Here is a 19,891-nt window from a genome sequence, read left to right as displayed (position 1 = left end):
AATCAACACATTATTGAATGGATTTATTTTATATCAGCCAGTAAATACTTCTAAAAGACACAGGTATGAGTATTTTCAATACATGGGTTAAGACCATCTGTTTGCTTGCTCTTCGGTAGTTCACTGCTCTCGTGAGTCTTATATCCCAGGGCCAGGTGACTCCTCAGTCAGTGCTGTGGTGGGGAGCACTGTTCCTAACTGTTCCACCAGGCGGTGCTCTCAGAGGCTCTGATCCTGGAATCCCGGTTTGCTCTTGTCTGTCTCAGCCGGCGCAGGACCGGAGCGTTGCTGGTCCCTGCACCCCAGGACAAGACCTTTGAGTCTGAGGGGACAAGACAGGAAACACTCAATGACTGCTTTGGCTTCCTAACACTGTCTAGGTTCAGTGTCAGAGGCACACTCCAGCCAAGCACAGGACTGCACTGGAGTGAAATATTAGGGCTGATGTGTTATTTACACATATCTACACTTTTGTTATACTCCTTTATTTGCTCTGCGTTTACAAACTAGCCTTTTATCTTAGTTTTTCTAATTTTACAATTGATTTTTTTTTTTTTTATTTCTGTTTTATTACATTTTGTATCAGACTGTTTATAATTTAATGATTTATTGTGTGAAGCGCTTTTGGATCCTTGTAATAAGAGGCACTATAAGAATGTTAATTATATTGTATTGTATTATACTGTATTATACTGTACTGCATTTGAACAGGCATTGTTTTAGTTTATCCAGGTATATACAGTACAGTGTACAATGTCTGAAAAAGAAAGCATGTTTAAACCTAGATTAAACATTCAGAGAATGACTTTCCTTGGTTCAAGCGCCGCTTACTGTCGCGATATTGCACAAATGGTAAACATTCCAGCGTGCGGCCTTGCATTCGACCTGGAGGACCTTCTTAATGAGAGCTTCTGCATTATTGTTTTTTTTTAATGTAATATTACAATATAAATCATGTCTCTTATGGTGTCATTTTGCACTTTGGGTGACAATACCACTGAACTTTGCTTCGCAGTCCGTTTGCCTGCCTAGAAGAAGACACTTTTATACCATGTATACCAGGCTCAACTGTAAATCTTAAGATATGAAATAAAACCTGTGAAAAGGACAGAGCGTGACGCTACTCTCTGCCTGAATACCATGCCTGATGGTGCAGTGTTCTCCGGCTGGTTCTCCCCCTGTCTTGTGGCTAGGGGCTTTGTCTCGCTGGAAACTGGCCCGTCCTCCATAGCTCTCCTCCTCCTCTGCAGGATCGCAATCAGCTCCTGGTCAGGGATCCTTCGGCTGATCCTCCGGCACGACCTCCGCTTCACCGGCTTCTTCATGGAGTTCTGCAACACAGGACCGTTATTCTCTAACATTCTCCCAAACTGCGGAACGTTCGGTTATTATAGCCCTGGTTCCCTGATAGAAATGTAACCGTTATCTAATGGGATATAATCTCTTATATCCTAGCCACTTATATCAAAGCTGCCTTAAAGAGCCCCGTATGCATCAGATGTCGTCACCACCCCCAGGATATAAACACGAGTGACATATAAGGCTCAGCGACATTTTCTTTTCAGTCCTGCTGTGTTGGAGTGAATGCAGTGACCTTGAAGGATAATGGTTGCATTTCTATTTCAGGGACCAGGATTATGATAATAACCTAACATTCCCTTTCAATTACAAAATGTAACCATTACCTAATGGGATAGAATAACCAAGCCGTCACAAGTGAAGGACTGCTTTTAGCATTCTGGCCGAGGACTGAAGAGGACCAGGGCATATATTCTACAGTACAGTGAGGGAGCCCTCACGCAGTGTATATGCTGCAAGGTTACACTGAGTAACCTCAGCATTTAACACCAGAAAGCTAAAGACGTGTGTGGCTAACTACCTCGGGACTTAAAGTAGGACAATAATAAAAAATGTGATGCACGGCAGTGGGCACCCTATCAAATATAGAGTGTTTAGGCTCATCTTCCGTGGCCCAAGGCAGCTGCAGGGTCTTGGTAGCACGTCTGATAAGGGAAGTGAGCTCCTCGGACAGGGAGGGGTTTGCCGTGGGAACCAAGACATCTGATTTTGCATCCTCAGACAGGATTCTTGGGGGCCTCGCAGCATCTCTGTCAAAAAGGACTGCTGCTGATTCATAGCTTCAAAAAGCTTTTCCATTTGCCCCGCAGCCCGGTCAGTACCAAAATGCCGCCTACGCCAGATCCTGTTCCTCTTCCTTGGTGGAGGAGAGGGGGAGCTCTCTAAGCCATTTAATGAAGAGGAGGATTTACAGGAGTACAGGCTGTTAGTTGTGCTCCTACCCCTAGTGGATCGCTTCCTAGCTCCCGGTGTAACAGGGAGTGGGGACTCTGATGACTACCCTACAGGGGACGAATGGAGCAATATCAGAGATGCAGGTCGATCCCTGGAACGGCGGGCCAGCCTGCTTTCCAGTGTCCTTTTAGAAAAATGAGCATTGCAGTCTTTCTTTCTTCTTTTTTTTTTTTTTTTTTTTTTTTTATAATTCAGAATCTCCAATTATTTTTACTCCTGACTTTCTGCCAATTTGGAATGCCCAATTATTATTATTATTTTTCTCCTTCACCGCGGTGATTCCACACAAAGCTCAGGGACCTGAGGCTCAGTGGGAGTCCTCCGATCCCATGAGCCAATCGGCGTATTTTTACACCTAGGAACTCGAGAGTGGATGTCTGCAGGATACCGACCTCTGGAGGACAAAGACCAGCCTAGAAAATCTCCGCCCCCAACCTCACTCTGCACCTTGCCTATTGGGGTCGCCACAGAGCAGTTAGACGAAACAGTCTAAGCAGGATCCCACCTTTGCAACCAGCACAAAGCTGAAACCCAGGCATGGTGCGAGGTTGAAAAACAGTGAACTGACAGGTGTTGAAAATGGTTGTACACAGAGTGCACAAAAATGAAGCACTGGTAACAGTCTTGGTGTAAAACCAGAGTGAACTGGGTCACTGGTACTGATTCTGGTATGAACCAGATGGCCGGTACCAACCTTTATACAAATAAAGGTGACTGGTACCTACTTTGGTACCGACCAGGTTAATGGTAACGGTTCTGATAGCAACTGGTACCAGGGTACCAACTCTGGTACTGAACAGGTCACTAGTACAGGCTCTGGTACCGACCAGGTCGCTGGTACAGGCTCTGGTATCAACTGGTACCTGCTCTTGAAGCGACTGGTACCAACTCTGGTACCCACTAGGTCAGTGGTACAGACTCTGGTACCAACCAGGTCACTGGTACAGGCTCTGGTACCGACTGGTATAGGCACTTGTACTGAGCAGGTCACTGGAACCAGACTCGGATATCGACCAGGTCAGTGGCTCTGGTACCAACTTGTACCGACGAGTCACTGGTACCAGGCTAGTGTCATGCCTCAATTTAAGTACTGGTTGCTTTGGAGTTAAGCTGAGGGAACACAAAGCCACTCTATAGCTTGGAACTTGGTTTCAGGAGACTAGGTTTCAAGCCACTGCATGGCACACCAGGGGTGGGGTTTGAAACAATAAAGTTGCCTCATATTAGGTCTCCCGGTCTCCTGGAACCAGGTTTCAAGCCACTGTTCCTGAAAAGGACTCAGGAGACTAGGGAGTGCAGACTCCAGGGTGTCCCCTGTCAGTCCTAACCTTTCTGTATGCAGAGAAGACCCCAGAATAAAAAGACATGTGTGACACATTTGTGACCCAACAGCCTGAAGGTTCTTTATTTTCAAATGTTCAAAGTAGAAATAAACTTTACAGTTTAGTTTAAAAAATTTTTTTCCATGTTGCACAATGAAAGATTAATCTTAAATAAAAATTGGTCCTGCCAGTCAGCAACCCCCCCTGGGTAGTGTCCTCTTTTTGAGGATCAGAAATATGGTAACCCTAATTTCAAGCAGGGGACAGTAAGACAAAGAGAGGTGTAGGCTTTCACCCTGTCTCTTACCAGAAGACCCTGCAACTCCTTTGCTGCCACCTGTCTTTTTTCAAATGGCTGTTCCTGAAAGGAGTAAAACATATTTGAATCCAAACATGTTTTAGATTTTATTTATTAAAGAATTACTGACCATTTTGTTTAAACTACATAATTACTGCTTTCTAAAACTAAAAATGCTTACAAGTCTCATAATCAATGTATTATTATTATTATTATTATTATAGATGATACCCCCATTAGAACTTATCAGTAGCAAGTTACACATATGTTAAAACTGTTAAGTCTTAAATAAATAAATAATGACATTCTCAACATACAAGGCTTTAATGTAGTAGTAATATAGATACCAACAGGGAATTATAAAGAGCTGTATCCAAAATAGATTAAACCAAAAGGCAAGCTAGATATTTTATAGTTACAGTAGTGCCCACATGAGTTGCACTGTTTTCCTAAATCCTAAAACTTTCCTCACCCAACCAGTGTCCTGCTCTCCTGTGTTCTACTTGTCACATTTCACAATTACGGAACTTTAAGAAAACTGAACTAACCTTTGTGTTCCAATCACTGTTGCTACTGTCATCAACAGCGACGTCCTAGAATGGGCAAAGACAGAGATACATTCAATATGCTGGGTTCTCTGACCTCTTTGTCTGTTAATGCTATAAATAAATATTGGTTCATGAATATTTGTAACCCAAAGGGAATGAACATGTTTGTTAGGTATCATATTTTAATATAAATGATCCATCTGTAATGCTAGTAAATGGGAGCAATGTTTGCAGGCTGTGTTATTGTAGGTGAGACTGGACAAGTTTAGGGTTGGGGTTAGAATTAGGGAAAATGTTTATGTTTATGCGTAATTACCGCAGCTTCCAACTTTTGTCCTGAATAGATTCACGGTACCTCTGCCTATTATTCTAACTAGACAGGAGTAACTGCTGGGATTGTTATCAGAACAGTCCTTTATAGAAACTTATTAGGATTCCAGAGAAAGCCCTAAACAGCTTGACAGTGCTGCTGTGCATTGCTAATATCGTCTGTCTCTTTGTTTCTTTCAGGTGTGCAATGCCTTTGAGCAAAGAGCACACACAGATCATTTTGAAGCATGGTGCACGGGATATGGCTACCCGATCCAGCAGCGGACACATTGATTGGCATGGTATATGATATTGCCTGACTTATGGGACACAGTGTTCATGCAGTGGCCAGCATCTGTTCTGTACAAGTGTATGATAATCTCACAGAGACCTTGCTCTTACCTGTGTGTTCCTCTGTGTAGGTTTCAGAATAATCCCATTCTTGATCCGCTCCATCATCTCGTTCACAGCCTTGGATTTGACATCCAGAAGAGTTGGCTGTGCTGTAATGCATATCAATAGAAACTGTTAGTACAAGTGTAACAGGGTGGAGGCTGGGCGCAAACCAGTGACCCTGTGAACCACAAGCAAGCATCTTAACACAATGCAAAAGAGTCAGGCTGGTCCAGCTTCATGGTTTTGGAGCTTTTAACCTCATCTCATCTCATTGTCTGTGTCTGATCAGGGGACAAAATCTGTAACGGCAGTGTATCACACTGTGGCAAAGCGCCCGCCCCTGTTTGTATTTTGTGTTGTATGTTGTGTGTTAATGTTGGTGTGTAGCCATTGGTACACGGGATATAAACTGGTCTGTGTAACACAAGTGTTTAAAATGTATATTTGTATTTAGACACGAGGATTGCCTAGCACTTCACATGCAGGTAAAATGTAATAATATGTGAGCACAGGGAATTGCACTTTTATTAATTCACGTGCAGTTGTACCACGAGTCCAATTGAATGATTGATTAACAATCAAGTCTCGGTACAGCTGCATAAAAGCAGCATGTTTTCACTCACTCAGCGTTGTGTGTCTAGTGAGTAGAGAACGGGATTGGAGACGGAGGCAATAATAATAAGAATAATAATAATAGTTAAAATAAAATAATAGTTAAAATAACTGTGTTTGTCTGTGTAGTCCGTTTTGTTTGTCTCTTTAATTTGACGAATGTGCCGTGTCCTGTGTTTTTGTTTGTTACAACCTTTTTATTTACTTTTCTGTTCATTCATTAAATGCTGAGCACAAGCAAGCGCGCAGCTTCCCCAAAACTCCACCTCTCTGTTGTTTATTTCCTATTTTTAGTCTGATGTCACCCACTACAGCCTTCTTTGTGACACACACGTACTTTATAAATAATATTTTTCTGAAACTGAGAGAAACATGCATAAAGTTATTGAAGCTTTGTGACTGTAACTGTCAAAAAGGTTTTGCTCTGGATATGTACCAAGGTCTTTACACATTTCTAAAACTTCACTGTTTTAATAGTGTTGTGTGATGCACTGCCATTATGGATTCTGAACCCTGCCGTTGAGGTGAGGTTAAAAGCTCACCTGCAGGTTTGTGCCCAGCCTCCTCGCTATTACACCTGCACTGAGCTGCGGTGTAGTCGAGGCGGAATGTGCCAGAACATGGTTCCAGTACTATTTTCTATAGGCAGCTCAGACATCAGAGTTCTGCTACTGACACAAAAACAAGATGGAGAAAGACACTTTGTGGAAATACTTGTAGATGAAATACTTGTAGACTTGTAAATGCATTACCTATTATATGTGTTACTAGTTCAGCATACAAATAAAATGTGAATTAGTATAATTCACTCAAGACTGCATTCATTACATCAAGGCCCACTAACAGATGTGAACTGTTGAGGATTTAAACTCAACTTAAGAATCTCAACGTAGCTGCCCTGAACCTCGGAAATTGTCTGATGCTGCCTTCCCCCACAGTACGAAGCCTTGGTGTGCGTCTGGACAGCAACCTCTCCTTTGATGCTCACATCTCCTCCGTGGTCAAATCTTCCTTCTACTGTCTTAGAAACATCTCCAAAGTCCGTCAATACCTTTCCCACCCAGATGCAGAGATACTTTGTTATGCATTTGTCTCCTCTCGACTCGACTACTACAACTCTCTCTATGGAGGTCTCCTGGCACGCACCATAATCGACTGCAGCTAGCTCAGAATGTTGCTGCTAGGATCGTTACCAGATGTAAAAAACATGATCACATCATTCCCCCCCCCCCCCCCCCCCCCCCCCCCATCATGCTCAGCTGCCTACCTGTGAAGTTCAGGATATTGTTCAAAACTATCCTGCTCACCTACAATGCCTTTCATCATCCAGGTCCTAAGTACCTCCTCAACCTGCTGACTCGCTATGTCCCTACCTGAGGTCCTCCGACTCTGACTTACTTGTTATCCCCAAGCAAAAGCGCACTACACTTGGACAATGCTCATTTAGCTTCATGGCTCCGACTCTCTGGAACTCTCTCCCAGCTTTGGTTCTTGATGCTCCGACCGTAGCTCGCTTTAAATCAGCTCTCAAAACCGCCCTGTTCTGCCTTGCTTCCCATGCTCCTTAAGCCTGATATCTGTTATTAGCTGCTGCTACTATTTCACATATTGTTACTATCATGTACTCTGCACTTTCCACTGTATTTATAGTACTATTTCATGTATTATGTACTTTCAACTGTATATCATGTATTATGCATTTCTCTATTTGAAGTATTTATGGATTGCGTCTTGTAAAGCGCTTTGTGATGGTGTTCCACTATGAAAGGTGCTGTATAAAATAAAGATTGATTGATTGATTGATAATAATGATCTATATTTTAGTGGCGTTTAGCTGCCTTCAGATTTTGCACTACACAACTAGGACTGTGAATGCATACTACTGTATAAAGCAAAACCAGCTCCTTCAGGTTTGTGACACCAAACTGAAGGCTAGACCTGGGCCACACGAGCGCCTGCTTTTAGTACCATTGTTTATATCTGTATGAATCGGAATGAAGGTCAGAAACACTCTCACTGGTTGTAGCTCGGGGGTTCGCCTGGCCCTTCCTCCTGCGGTTCATGAGTTCTTCAAGAGGGCTACAGGAAGACAAGAGGAGCAATGACATGCCATGCATACAAAACGACAGACTGTATTCTACTGATCGACAAAAACAGCTGGTCCTTTATAAATGCACAGTCACCTTGCAGTTTCCCCCATGCTTTCTCTATGGTTACATACTTATGCATTTACCATAGTTAACCATGGCTTGTCAGGTTGTTTTTTTTTTATTATTATGCTTTACCTTACTTACCTGTGCTTTACAATGCTTATCTATGCTTTAGTATGCTTTCACTGTGCTTTGTTACAGTTTGTGATGCTTCAACAATTATAAACTTTTATAAGGGCTATAATATTAAACTTTTTCATATTTTCATTTGACAGCCATCCTAATATCAGTGTTGCCTCTCTCAGTTGATGTCCTACCTGGTAATGGTGATGGAGGTGGAGGGGGGAGGGGGGGGGGAGGTGGGGTGAGCAGGGGAGGGGGAGAGGGGGAAGGGGGGGAGGGCCATTGCAGTGGTGGTAACGCAGGTGTATTTTTCTCTGATTGGTTCATTCCTGATGCAGAATGAGATTCAGCCAGTTTTAGTGCATCTTTCATCTGTTTAACTAGAAAAGAAAAAAATATTCTTATTCTTATTCTTTAGTGTAAAAAAGTATGCAATTCTAATGTAATATTAAACTTGATGATTGTCTGGAAATAGATACATCAAGCTGTTTCAGCCAATGCTATTAAATACCCAATAATTCTGAATCTAACTCTTCCTCTGTTTTGATTGTCTGCATGGAAGATGACAGGAAAAAGGTTATGCTTGTCTCAAATTCTGGGTAATGAATGCTAGGTGTAACATATGAGTGAAGGTAGCTACCAGATGTCACATCAGTTTTACCTGCTGTGCACTTCATTCACATGCTTTTACTGTGCTTTCACTTCTACATTTTGCTATGCTTTTATTATGGGAAACCTTTATAAGGGTTTGTTTATCATGGTTCTTTTTTTAATATGCTTTACCATACCTCTCTGGACTTTACAATGCTTACCTACAGTAAGCTTTACCAGGCTTCCACTTCTACACTTTACTATGTTTCACTATCGATAACTTGTATAAGGGAGAGCCGGTGTAGCGAGGCGAGGAGAGCTCTGTTCTGTGGTCTTTTCTCTCGTACCTTCCTCCTGCAACTGGATGATGGTGAGCTGGGCTTGGCTCAGCTGGGTCTCAGCTTCCTGCTTATCCTCTACACTGAGATCCAGTGCCACCTTCACTCTGCTTAGTTCCTTCTGCAGAGCACTCTCCTCCAACTGAGCCTGCAGCTCCTTCACCTGCACACACACACACACACACACACACACACACACACACACACACACACACAGACATACAGACAGACAGAGATAGATACACAGGGAGAGAGAGATACACACATACACACACACAGGCAGTGAGACACAGACACACAGACAGAACGAGAACCAGACACACACAGAGATACAAAGACAGTCAGACACACACAGAGACACTCACACAAAGACAGACGCACACACACACAGACACATGCATACAGACAAAGAGAGAGAGAGAGAGACATACATGCAGATAGACAGGCACAGAGACAAACACAAGCACACACATCAGACCGGTGAAGGAAATGAATTTGTTTTGCATATTACCTGGGTTTGACACCTGGACAAATAAAGCTATTTCCAGCATGGCTCCCCCTGAGTTTATACTACTTCAGTTTCATCCACGGGGAGGTAAGGCTCACCCTGATCTCGTGCTGCCTGGGTCTCATCACTAGGTATACTAGGCTCACCCTGATCTCGTGCTGCCTGGGTCTCATCACTTGGTAAAGTAGGCTCACCCTGATCTCGTGCTGTCTGGGTCTCATCACTAGGTATAGGAGGCTCACCCTGATCTTGTGCTGCCTGGGTCTCATCACTAGGTATAGAAGGCTCACCCTGATCTCGTGCTGCAGTTTCAGCTCCTCCAGGGTCTTGTTCAACTCGGCCCCCTTGTTTAGAGCCTCCAGGAGCTGCTGGCTGGGCTCAGCGCTCTGCAGCAGAATCATGCTCTGGCGGGACGCCTCCTTCTGACGCACCAGCATCTGAGAGAGCCAGGGTAAGAATTGGAACAGAGGGGAGACCATGCACATTAAAATCATTGCCTCAAAATCATCCCTGCCATGCACATACATTCATAGTAAAGGCCTCAGAGGTGCAGTAGTACTACACTTGGTTTAAGAAATCTTTGTTTGCTGGCCTTTCTTTCTCATGGTCTTGCATTTTCTTGTGGAAAATCAGGTCACGACAGAGTTAGAGCAGAAGGCAGGAGACCCTTTTTCACACAGAAATGGGTGAGGGTTTGGAATGGGTTATCTAGCCATGTTGTTGCTAAATCTTTGGGATCCTTTAACACCAGACTATTGTATATAGTTTTCTCAATGTGTATATGTTCAGTTGCATTTGTATTTTGTGAAGTCTGCACATATTTTCCTTGCTTCTTGATTTTGAACCCTAATGTGTTCTCAATGCACTGATTACTGATGATTATAACCGGTCCGATATTTGATTGGCAGCTTGTTTTAGTGCTTGATGAAGTTTGCAAAATAAAATGAAAGGCTTTACATGTGACAAGACATCAATTAAAAAAAAAATTGTAGCAGACACTATCAGTTTTGGAGCAAAGCATCCCTCAATCAATCATAATCGTAACAAGTAGGCTTTGTAAACATGTAGCATGAGCAGCACTGTGGTCTACACTGCATCCATCATCGCTGCTATACCACACACAGAAGCCATGCATTATATCCAGTGGTGTAGTTCTAGTACGGTTTTCTACAGGCAGCAATGGTGTAGCCAAGCAGGAAGTACATAATAAGCAATCTAAGTCAAATGTCTCACTTCTCCTGTCTCTATTTCAGTCAGTAGTCCTCTTGATGCAATGAAAAGACCATTAAGAACTTTCTCTATTACGAATTAAGAAGTCTACAAATTCTGACGAAGACGACAGCATCAGTACATCGAATATGACTGTGGACACAAACACAAACAAAGCCACTGACACACAGCTGACACACATAGTTGTAGAAATTAGATAAATGCATTGCCTATTATACATGTTATTTAAAGTTCAGTATACAATTACAATGTGAATTTGCATAATAATATTTTAATGGTGTAGTTCATACTGTAGGGCCTAGGGGGAGCTCAAGACAGATCTTGGAAAAACCAAACAAACAGATAGTTTCTTTATTTCTTGTGATTTTTTTTCTTTCATTTATGCACAAAAGCAAATGTTTTTTTTTTTTTATATCTTCACTAAGAAAAACAGTTTTATAAAACATTTCATGACCCCATTAAAAAAAAAGAAGAAACTCTTTTTTTCTTTGCCTTTGGTTTGTGAACCACAGGAACGCTCCCTTCAAACAGATAGAGATTGTGTTCCATTGTTCAAGCAGCTCTGAACCGTGCTCTCAAAGGTCTCTATCTGTGAGGACAATCAGTGAAGGGTCTGCAGCCCAGCTGAATGGAGCAACCCAACCCTGGAGTGTCTAGGCTGTAGCAGGCGAGCTGCCAGGAGGTTCAGAAAAGCTGCTCTTGTTTTGAAATTCAATTAGAGTCTGGTACGGATACACTTTTCAATAGGGCACTTTTTTGTGTTTAAAGGGAAGTTGCAGTTTTTCACACATCAGTTGTCAAAACATAAGTTTATTTAAAAGCAGTTTCTTTTTTAACACCTTTTCTTTGTCTCTTAATCAGCACAATATTGCTAATTACACTCTGATGAATAGCTGTCCTTCGGCGCTGAAAAGACAGGGCTACTCATTAGAGGACTCTGAAATAACGCTTTGTCTAGCAGGGAAGACAGGCTCTTTTTTGTTTTTTGCTTTGTTTTGTTTGGTTTATTGTCAGTCGTTGTTGAATTGAGGCAATTATCGATCGCATAATTATTTTGTTTTTAATTACGCATCCGCACCTGGAGTTTCGAACTCATTCGCATACAATCTTGCTCCAAACTTTAACCCTGGTCCTAAAATGCAAAGGCACTGTTGGTGGGGCTCGGTGGCCTTTCCCCTCGTGAGGTTTGGTTAAGTTGGGTCCAATTTAACTTGGGTCACAAGTGACATGAACATCGGGGTGTAAATTAGCCACATTAAAAATGCAATTCATCTGGGCACAACTGGCAGCTTGAATGAGACCCAGAGTTGAGGAGCATGGCATTAGCCAGCACCACTGTCCTTCACCATTCAAGACCACTACATTCACTTAAAAATATGAAGAAAGAGATAGTAGAAAAACCCCAAATAAAACAAGGATGACAAGGGAGAGATATTTTGCGGAGCAGGACAAAGGGGAGCAGGACAAACCAAACTTACAAGGAGGATAGTGTGTGACAAGTTTAAATATATGTCTTGCAAGAGTTCAGTGGCTGCGCTGTTGTAATGTCTGACATGACGTTAGTGTCTGACTTGAAGAGGGCTCATGTTGAAAAGCGGGTGTGCATGAGGGTCCACTGGAGGGAGGAATACAGTAGCTATGGTGACTCTGCACAGCTTGTTTTAGAATTATTAAGATTTCTAAAGCAATCATATTAGAGGGGCTTCTTGCACAGATTTTGATGTGTCAAATGTGCAAGTCTTAAAAAAAAAAAAAGATAAAGACATAAATTATTTCATTATAATTACCAGTCATTAAAGCTAAAAAGAAAAACAAAATACTGGTAATTCATTAATTCATACTTTTGAGCATCCACAACTACAGTACATGCACACTTCAGGTATAATAATTATTTGACACCTTTGTGAGTCAATGCTAAAAAAGAAGTTTTTATAATTCAATAAGTCATAGTTTACAATCATCCTTTTTCTGTGGTATTTTTAGAGGACTTGCAAAACAACGTCTTTTATTTAAGCTGCTTATAGTGGACAGAAGTAAGATAATAATGGGAATCCGTGGAATCATAATTCGTGGCTGAACGTTCTCTGTTAGCAGTTGACAGTGGTACACTGTGGTCATTATATAGTAAAGTATAATATAACGAATGGTGAAGAACATTTAGTACAGTGTAGAGGTAGGCACAGGTAGGGAAAGTTGTTTTGCTTGTTCAGTCTTGTTAGTGTTTGGAAACAGTGTGACAGAAAAGTAAAGGTCATAAGATGACCATGTTGATTGTAACTGGGGCAGGCACCTGGTAGATGTTGTAAAAGCTTTGGTTAGACATGGCATGAGAGAAGCTTCATGAACTGCAGCACTAGCCCTTACTCTGTGAGCGAAGACCTCTGCGTGCTGCCGGAGATCCTGCTCAAGCTCCAGCTTCATGGACACCTCATTATACTCCTGGGACACCAGCTGGGACACTGTTCAACACACAAGCACATTGACCACCTTCAAATCACTGTCCAACACACAAGCACTGGACCACCTTCAAATCACTGTCCAACACATTGTCCAACACACAAGCACTGGACCACCTTCATATCGTTGTGCAAAACTGCCCAGCACAGATGACCCTTAAATGAAGGGGCATTTTCAACAAAGCTTAACAAAGGAATAGAAAAATCCAAGTCATCAGTAATGACCCCTCCATTTCAATTTTTACTAAGAGAGATAGATACCTACAGCAGTAAAGCCTGGTGCTTTGCAGAAAGATGATCTTCGTTTCTACTCACTCTACTCAGTAAGGAGCAGGTGAAAGGCGACAGAGTAAAAAATATGCACGCTGTCACGCTGGCACACAGATTGTGTATCAATACTGATCAATACATGAGTACAGGGTGACACAGGGATGCCTGCAGGCTTTAGCACTTGCCATCTTTTCTACGATAATAAAAATAATAATAATATAACGCCAGTCTTGAAGGTGCATTGCATTTTTTGTAACAAATTAATTCCATAGGATTTTGATTATTTAAAAATAATATAGTTCAGGCAATTTATTTCTTAACACTTTATTGAACAGTGGTCAAGCACAGATAAGCATGCTAAACCACAGCCATGGTGTACTGTTATTATATATTATTAATAGTATGCAAACAAAATTCAAAATAAAATAAACAAGAAAACCTGCTTCTGTTAACCCCACCCAACCCTTTGTCCAGATTCCTGTTCTCTGTCACTGTTACACTCGAACCTGCAGCCTGTTACAACCTAGCATTACAGAGTGTGTGGCAATGTATCACACAACCCAGCCCGTTCCACACGCCTGCTTTGACCTCAGCTCTACACTGTTGCTACTTCATGGCTGATGAAGTTCCAAGGAGTGCTGATGCCTGAGTGGACCCTCAGACACTGACTCACCCCAGGACATAGTTGGCTCAGAGCCTATCGTCAGGTCGGCTGATGGGAACCCACCTCTGCTCAGCCTCTTCATGGTCTTGTTGTTGTGGTGCAAACTCTTCACCAGGGACTCTCTCTCCTGCCTCTCTGCTGTGAGCTGTCAACGAGAATGGAGCCTTCAGTACAACACACATGTGTTTATTTCAATACAGAATGTGAACCAGGCTGAATACTCACTAAGCCTATATCTAAAGAGTATTTTACCTTATCTACATTTTCAGAATTCAGATTGAGGTTAAGGGAGCTACATTTTTAGAAGTAGAAAGAAATATTAGGGGGGACTTAAAAGGAATTCACCACAATAACACCAGCTAATACACAGCACAGAAACCAGGACCAGAGGATACAGTTGGAAATTAACCTTGGACAGAGGGAAGGAGGCACTGCGTTACACAAAGAATGGTGAGGGTATGAAATGGGTGGCACAGTTGTGTTGTTGATTCTAAATCATGGGATCATTTAATACCCAACTCAACAAAGTTATGAGATCAACCAGCAACTAGGAACCGGATGAGCACTGATGAGTTGAATGGTGATTCAGTGATGCTGAATCATTAAGACCCTTTAAGACCCCACATTTGATATAGAGCTGGAGGAGCAGAAACAGTTGGATGCTGTTGTTGAGCAGTGAGTATTGTGCTACACAACGTCACTTACCTCATCTGTCAGTTTGAAAATCTTGACTTGCAGTTCCTTCACCTGACTCGATAGCTGCATCTTCTCATTCAGCAGTTTGTCGATAGTGTCTTGAAGGTCTTTACCAAGAAAAACAAAGATTGGGATATATATATTTACCAAGTCCATCAAACGTTCAGTTTCTAAAAAGACATAAGTGAAACTTCCAAATTGTGATTCAAGACACCCTTATAAAGTGTGATCACAGTATTTTGTCATGGCATTCTTACAGTTTCCCCATGGTTTTCCCATGGTTATACTACACTATGCATTTATCACAGTTTATCTCAGTAAGTCAACGTGGCCTTTATAAACCAAGCATATCATCTTTAAACATAAAAAAGCCTTTTTTTAAATCTCTCATAAATATTTATTTTAAATCTGAACAGGGTTGCAAAGCCTGTAAATACTGATGATGACTGTGGTTTTGTTTTCTGTTTGAATGATTTGTCTATTTTTGCCATTGATTTTATAACATGTTAGTTGTTGTTCCCTTTTCTTGCCAGGTCCCCCTTGCAAATGCAATGTATATAGCCAGGGTTCTATCCTTGTTAAATAATATAAAATAAATAACAATACAGTGTTTACCAGACCTCTCTGTGCTTTACAATGCTTACCAATTCTTTTTTTATGCTTTCACTGTGCTTTATTATGCTTGCTGTGATGTTACTATGGTAAACTTTTATAAGGATGGCTCTTGATCAGCCTGTAATATCTGCAATATTATTGGTAAAATTCCCAACTTCACAACTTTGCTGTGCCTTACATTTACTAATCATCTGTGAAGCTGACCATAACGACCTCAGATAGTGTAGCTGTTTCAGGAGTGTTGTGCTGCGTGTTGCAGCTAGAGTGTGTCTTCATTTTAACACAATCTTATTCACCCACTAAACTGTCCACCTTGGTTCAGGTCCTCTGCTGGTACCTTTGATCTGCTTCTGGTATTGCTGGATGGATTCAGTGGCAGGGTCGCTGCTGGCCTGTGCCTTCAGTGTCATCTCCTCCAGGTGCTCAGGAAGCTCTGTGATCATTGGCATCAGTGCCTGGCTCATCCGTTTCAGCATCTTGTTCTCTTTGGATACCTGTCAGCGGCAGCAGGGAGACAAGAGGGACAGCAGGGGTACAGGAGGGACGCAACAAGGAGACAGCAGGGAGACAGGAGGGACAGCAGGGAGGCAGCAGGGACACAGTAAGGACATAGCAAGGAAGCAGGAAAGATACAGCAGGGAGAGGAGGGACAAAGGAGGGACACAACAGGGACACAACAGGGAGACAAGAGGGACACAGCAGGAAAACAGGAGGGACACCGCAGGGAGGAAGGAGGGACACAGCAGGGAGGCAGGAGGGACACAGTAGGGAGGCGGGAGGGACACAGCAGGGAGACAGGAGGGACACAGCAGAGAGACAGCAGTGAGACATGAAGGAGATGGGTCTGTGTGAAGAAGTGACTCCTGCCCCCTGTCCTAAGTGGTGGGAGACACTTTCTACACACAGAGTGGTGAGGGTGTGAAATGGGTTGCCAAGCCAGGTTGTTGATGTTGAGTCAACGACTTGATTTGACCCAGACCGTTTTCAAAATGAAATCCAAGTCCTACAATAAGGCTCAATTTCATAAACAAATGTGAAAACTTCTGCAACGTTATCCTTACTACGTTTACTACGTGTCTTTCAGGTCCTCTGGAAAAGTTCCAAGCCAATTTTATTACTGTTGACATTTCCCATAGTCTTTGCTCCTCTTTTGTATAAAAACAACAATCTAGAGTCCTGAGCAAATGAATACACTTCATTTCATAGCCAAAAACTGTATCTTGCCACAGATAAATTATGTGCAATTTTAAGCAGAGTTTCTCATGACGAACTAAAAGGGCAACATCGTACAAACATCATTCTTAGACGTGCATACCAGTGAAGGGTTCAGCAGAAATGCTGATCAGAGGTCTACTGTATGAAATGCTTTCAATTTGAAAAAAAAAATAGTCCTGTGAGAGACAGCTAGGCTAAGCTGCTGTTTAATTATTCATCTGAACAATTCCCAGTGTATGTTTCTTTCATACTGTTTATTTATATACTTTTTTACTTGCTCCTCGTGCACTATATGTTTATTCTATAGAAAATAACTGGAAAGGGACAGCGTCTGAAACAAAAATGTAATGTAATGTAATTAAATAACTGCTGTTGTTTACAAAGGTTTTACAGGTTAACATTGCAGCTGATTTTTTTTTTTTGTATTAGTTTAAAGGTAGAATGGAAAGGGCTTTAAAAAAAAAAAAAAAAAGTATTATTCTCCTACCCATGTGTGAGATTCCCTGCTGAGAACTCCCTTAACAGCAGCAAATAACCCAACCAGTTCATCACAACACATCTGTCAGCAGGGAAGCCTGCACAGGGACTGAGGTTGAGACTCATAATCAAACTACTGTAGTTTCACTCTCTTACCTTTAGTCTCCCACAGAAAGCCCTTCAGAGATAATGAGCTAAGACTATTTGAAATGATTTTGAGCTGCTGAGTTTAAACCTTTTAACAACGTTTTTATAAGTCTCACTAGGAAACAGGTAGATCTTGGATCAGTCAGGTGTATGACTGCATGTTTTGTTTAAGGTTTACTTGCTGCAGAGTGGATCATAGTGTTTCAGACATGTATGACAACCACAGATATTTTGATACTTTGAATCTTAGAGGAGATGTCTAAACATGAAAGCCACCAGGAAGTCAGTGTGTTGGTGTTGCTACGGTAACAGGCAGTGCAGTTTGATGCACTGCCACTACAGATCCTGTCCCCTCATCCCCTGCCACTCTGAGATACTCTAATTTTCAAAAATTTTGAATGCCTTTGTGCCAACACCGGGTCGGACTGTGACACCTTTGCAGGAAACGTCGCTTCTCCAGCCGTAAGAGTGCTGTCCTCGCGAGCTAGAGCTTTGACGTAAAGGTCCAGTAAGTTGAGGAGGTCCTCGACGACGCTGTCATGTTTATATATTGTTGTCTAGGTCGATAGTAATATACATAATCATCAATTATAACCATAGATATATAGATATGGTGTGGTGGTGTGTGGGGTGTGTGTGTACATATTATATATATATATATATATATATATAGATATATATCTAATATATATATATATAATATATATGACTAGTAATGACTATGACTTACTGTTAAATTAATTATGATTCACTGTATATTTCGTTACTGACTATTATTATGATTTAATCATAGTTGTTAACTTTACCTTTCTACCCAAACGGTGGTAAGGTAAAGTTAAATTCTGGTAACTGTATATCATTTTTCGTGGTGCAAATATTAAAATCAAATTAATAAATGCATTATTTTGTATATGTGACTCATGCATTTATCATGCAATAGTTTTTTATGTGCAATTTATGTTAAAATGTGTTAGAATTTTATAAAAATTGAGCATAAATTTGAATGACCCCCTACTCAACACAATTATATTTTTTTAAAGTTGGGATATAGTCTACATATCAATATTGAAACCATGTTAGGCCTATTTTTTTTGTTGATGTTTGTATAACAGGTATTGCATGACAACCAAATTAGCTTATGGGTGCATATTGAAGCAATAAGGTATGGTACAGCAAATTAAACATGATAAATGCACAGGATTGTATTTGTAAAACTGCAAAAATCACTGTGCAAATTTCCTGTGGAACTTTTAGTTTTAGGGAGCCTACATAAACACATACTTGCTTACAGTATGATAGGAACGATATTTTTGAAGCAAAAAGTAAGCGTTTGTCAACGATTTTTAAATCAAAATTAGTTTAACAAAAAAAAAATTTATTATATATATATATATATATATATATTATATCTATATATATAATATATATATTTGCTATATACATTTATAATATAATATTTATTGTAAAGTAACCACATTTCCATGACGGCATTGATAAATGACCGAGACACTTGACCATGCTCACCCCTGACCCCAGTTTTTCTGGGTCAAAAGATTAATTTCTTTTTTCTATACTCCATATATATATATATATATATATATATATATATATATATATATATATATATATATATATATATATATATATATATATATATATATATATATATATATATATATATATATATATATATATATATATATATATATATATATATATATATATATATATATATATATATATATATATATATATAATATATATATATATGACAAAAATACTATTAATTTTGCGCACCTGAGGTTCTAAATTTGCAGGACCTGTGTGGTTTTGTACATAAGTAGCTTTTTCTTTGCAACATTCCAATTCAATATAAAATAAAATAAATATCAGTTTGTTTTAAATCCCATTCTGTCAAACAAATCATTTTAACAGTGTTGTCATTATCCAAATACACAGAAGACAAGAGTGCTTGCATATGTAGCGTTCTCGGTTCCCGCAGACATGCGCATCACACAGGGCGAGGCAGTGATTACGTCAGATACCAGCCCTTCTGCTGCCTTCCCCACTCTCCCTTGCCAGCCTGAAGTCCGCACCGGACTTGCTCACCAGGCACAGTCCGACGAGTGCGTGCCGGGGTACCTGCGTCCACCCTGACACCAATGTAGCGATCCTGGTTCCCGCAGGCAGGCAATCCAAACACAGACGAAGGGCGGGCATGAACCCAGAACGTCTCGCACTGAAGCATATCGCCGATACCGCTGTACAAAAGAGCGTATACCGGGCGTATGTCTTCGTATATGATTACGTCACCCAATAGCCCTGCTGCTGCCCTCCCCCGTGCACGCTGCACATACACAAAGTTTTCCGTGATATTAATTATAAAATCACATTCAGAAATAAAATTAGCTTAAACTGGTTGACAATGGAGAAAGTTTAGCGTGCATATTACAACCAGGGTTGTGCTGCTCAAGCTTTTCAGCGGACCAGTCAATTTGATAGGCTGTTTGGCTGTGTTCTGATTTATAATCAATATGCATTTGACTTCTATTGATTGATCGGCTGCGAGGAACTCGACACAACCCTCAACTCAACTACAGTGGCAATCATGAG

General features: G+C 41.0%; 1 protein-coding gene across 1 annotated transcript; it reads right to left on the bottom strand.

Moving 5' to 3' along the window:
- Positions 1-194: 194 nt before the first annotated feature.
- shtn2 (shootin 2) lies at positions 195-15,936 on the bottom strand. The gene is made up of 12 exons (XM_041269581.1): positions 15,777-15,936; positions 14,834-14,931; positions 14,192-14,273; positions 13,103-13,197; positions 9,799-9,945; positions 9,010-9,163; positions 8,370-8,451; positions 7,816-7,877; positions 5,193-5,293; positions 4,482-4,526; positions 1,145-1,331; positions 195-322 (listed from the first exon to the last, which is right to left on the bottom strand). Exons 1-12 carry the CDS (start codon positions 15,913-15,915, stop codon positions 195-197), a joined length of 1,320 nt encoding a protein of 439 aa, XP_041125515.1. The 5' UTR covers positions 15,916-15,936.
- Between the last annotated feature and the right edge of the window lie 3,955 nt (positions 15,937-19,891).

Source organism: Polyodon spathula, chromosome 2 (genome assembly GCF_017654505.1).
Source record: "Polyodon spathula isolate WHYD16114869_AA chromosome 2, ASM1765450v1, whole genome shotgun sequence".
Taxonomy (NCBI): domain Eukaryota; kingdom Metazoa; phylum Chordata; class Actinopteri; order Acipenseriformes; family Polyodontidae; genus Polyodon; species Polyodon spathula.
This window is presented reverse-complemented; position numbering and strand designations above follow the sequence as displayed.